At 34.8% G+C, this 1563-nt stretch overlaps 1 protein-coding gene across 1 annotated transcript in view; it reads left to right on the top strand.

The window, feature by feature from the left end:
* LOC107664056 (SPARC-related modular calcium-binding protein 1-like) overlaps window positions 1–1563 on the top strand; it is a 93703-nt gene that overhangs the window by 20738 nt on the left and 71402 nt on the right. The window contains exon 2 of the mRNA XM_016454500.1: window positions 1327–1492. Within this exon, the coding sequence (XP_016309986.1) occupies window positions 1327–1492 (166 nt within the window). The remainder of the gene's footprint in view (window positions 1–1326; window positions 1493–1563) is intronic.

The following is a 1563-nucleotide window of genomic DNA, read 5'->3' as shown; positions in this document are numbered from 1 at the left end:
TGTATTAAAGCTTTAATCAGGATAAAACCGTATATTAAAAGCTAACATAAGCAGTAGCATTTACAAATAACAGCATGTCTAAAAGTATGAGACAACAACAAACAACTAAACATTCTTCGATACATTTGGGATAATGTAAGTACACAAGTTAGCAAAATATATAACACTGTTCTAGTGGTTTTTGGATATTTTAATAAAAAAAATCTTACGTATTGTGCCTTTAAGTGTCCCATAATCTCTCAATACTTTCTGGGGCATTGCATATTGTTGAAAGTGAGAAATGACAGAATGTTTTTATGGTGTGTAGGCTTCTGTTTTCCTCTGTGTTCCATGCTTAACTAAACGTCTGCCCACACAAACTGACAGAATGTGTGTGATTCATTTCACTTCCTGTTATACTTAGGCTCATATTTTTACAAATAAACACATATTTTACAGACCTAGTCACGTATCAGTATGCTTTCAATCCAAGGTGATACATAAATTTGTTCTCTGTACCACGTCAGTAGTTAACGATGTTGTTAACCTCCCAGAGCCCTTTCTTATGTTGACTATAATTTTGTGTGAGACAACTCATAGGTACTAATTTATGTCTGTGTTAGTGCCTTTCCAGAATGCATAATTTTATCTCAAATATTCTACTGAGTTTTTATTTGAAGGGTTTTATTAAGAATTATTAGTTATTGAGAGGTCCTCCTACTTTTCCAAGCAAACACTTTTTCAGGATACAGTACGCTTTATGAAAAAGAAGTAATATTATAATATATTATATTAGTAATATTATGGAAGTAATATACTTAGGAAAACATTTTTATATATATATATATATATATGTGTGTGCTTTGGTTTGCATTTGTAAACTTTTAAGTGGTTGCTTTATTGCCCGTCTAGTAATATTCTATCAATGTAAGTAGTCCATAGACCAAAACAAAACGATAACAGGTGTAATAGATAGGAAGGTACTGGTTATTTTTCGACCAATTTTCTACAGATTTATTTGTTTACAGTGTAGTTTGTTAGTTTATGGACTTGTAGAATTTCAGTTTGAGTCTGTATAACATGTTTATATTTGCCTGTCTCTTCTATTTATTTGAATGTATTTGTTCTTCTAACTCAAAACAGAAATTGCACTAAGCAATCTGAGTCTTCCTGCTACTAAAAGCTGTGAAACTCATTGAGCTGCAGCTCAGCAGCTCTGTTTAATTTATTGCACACTCATTAGAGTCTAGTCAGGGTCTTCTCTCAAGTGCTCCATGCCTTATTACACAGTCATGCCCTCGGTGCTCTATTTAAATATACTTCATATATGTTTACATGTGTTTGCAGTGGCTTATAGGGGACAGAGAGAGCCCATGTTCCCCTGCGTGCTCCAGGAGTCATGGCAAGCCTGTGTGTGGGTCAGACGGACGCAGTTATGATACCAACTGTGACCTGGAGAGGGCGAAATGCAAGGACCACACACTCACCCTCGCCCACAGGGGCAGATGCAAAGGTCAGTGGACATCACACATTGTTGGGTGAGAATTTCTGAAAAAAAAAAAAAAAGAATTATATAAAAACAAG

Source organism: Sinocyclocheilus anshuiensis, unplaced genomic scaffold (assembly GCF_001515605.1).
Source record: "Sinocyclocheilus anshuiensis isolate Anshui unplaced genomic scaffold, SAMN03320099.WGS_v1.1 scaffold129, whole genome shotgun sequence".
In the NCBI taxonomy this organism is placed as follows: Eukaryota; Metazoa; Chordata; class Actinopteri; order Cypriniformes; family Cyprinidae; genus Sinocyclocheilus; species Sinocyclocheilus anshuiensis.
This window is presented reverse-complemented; position numbering and strand designations above follow the sequence as displayed.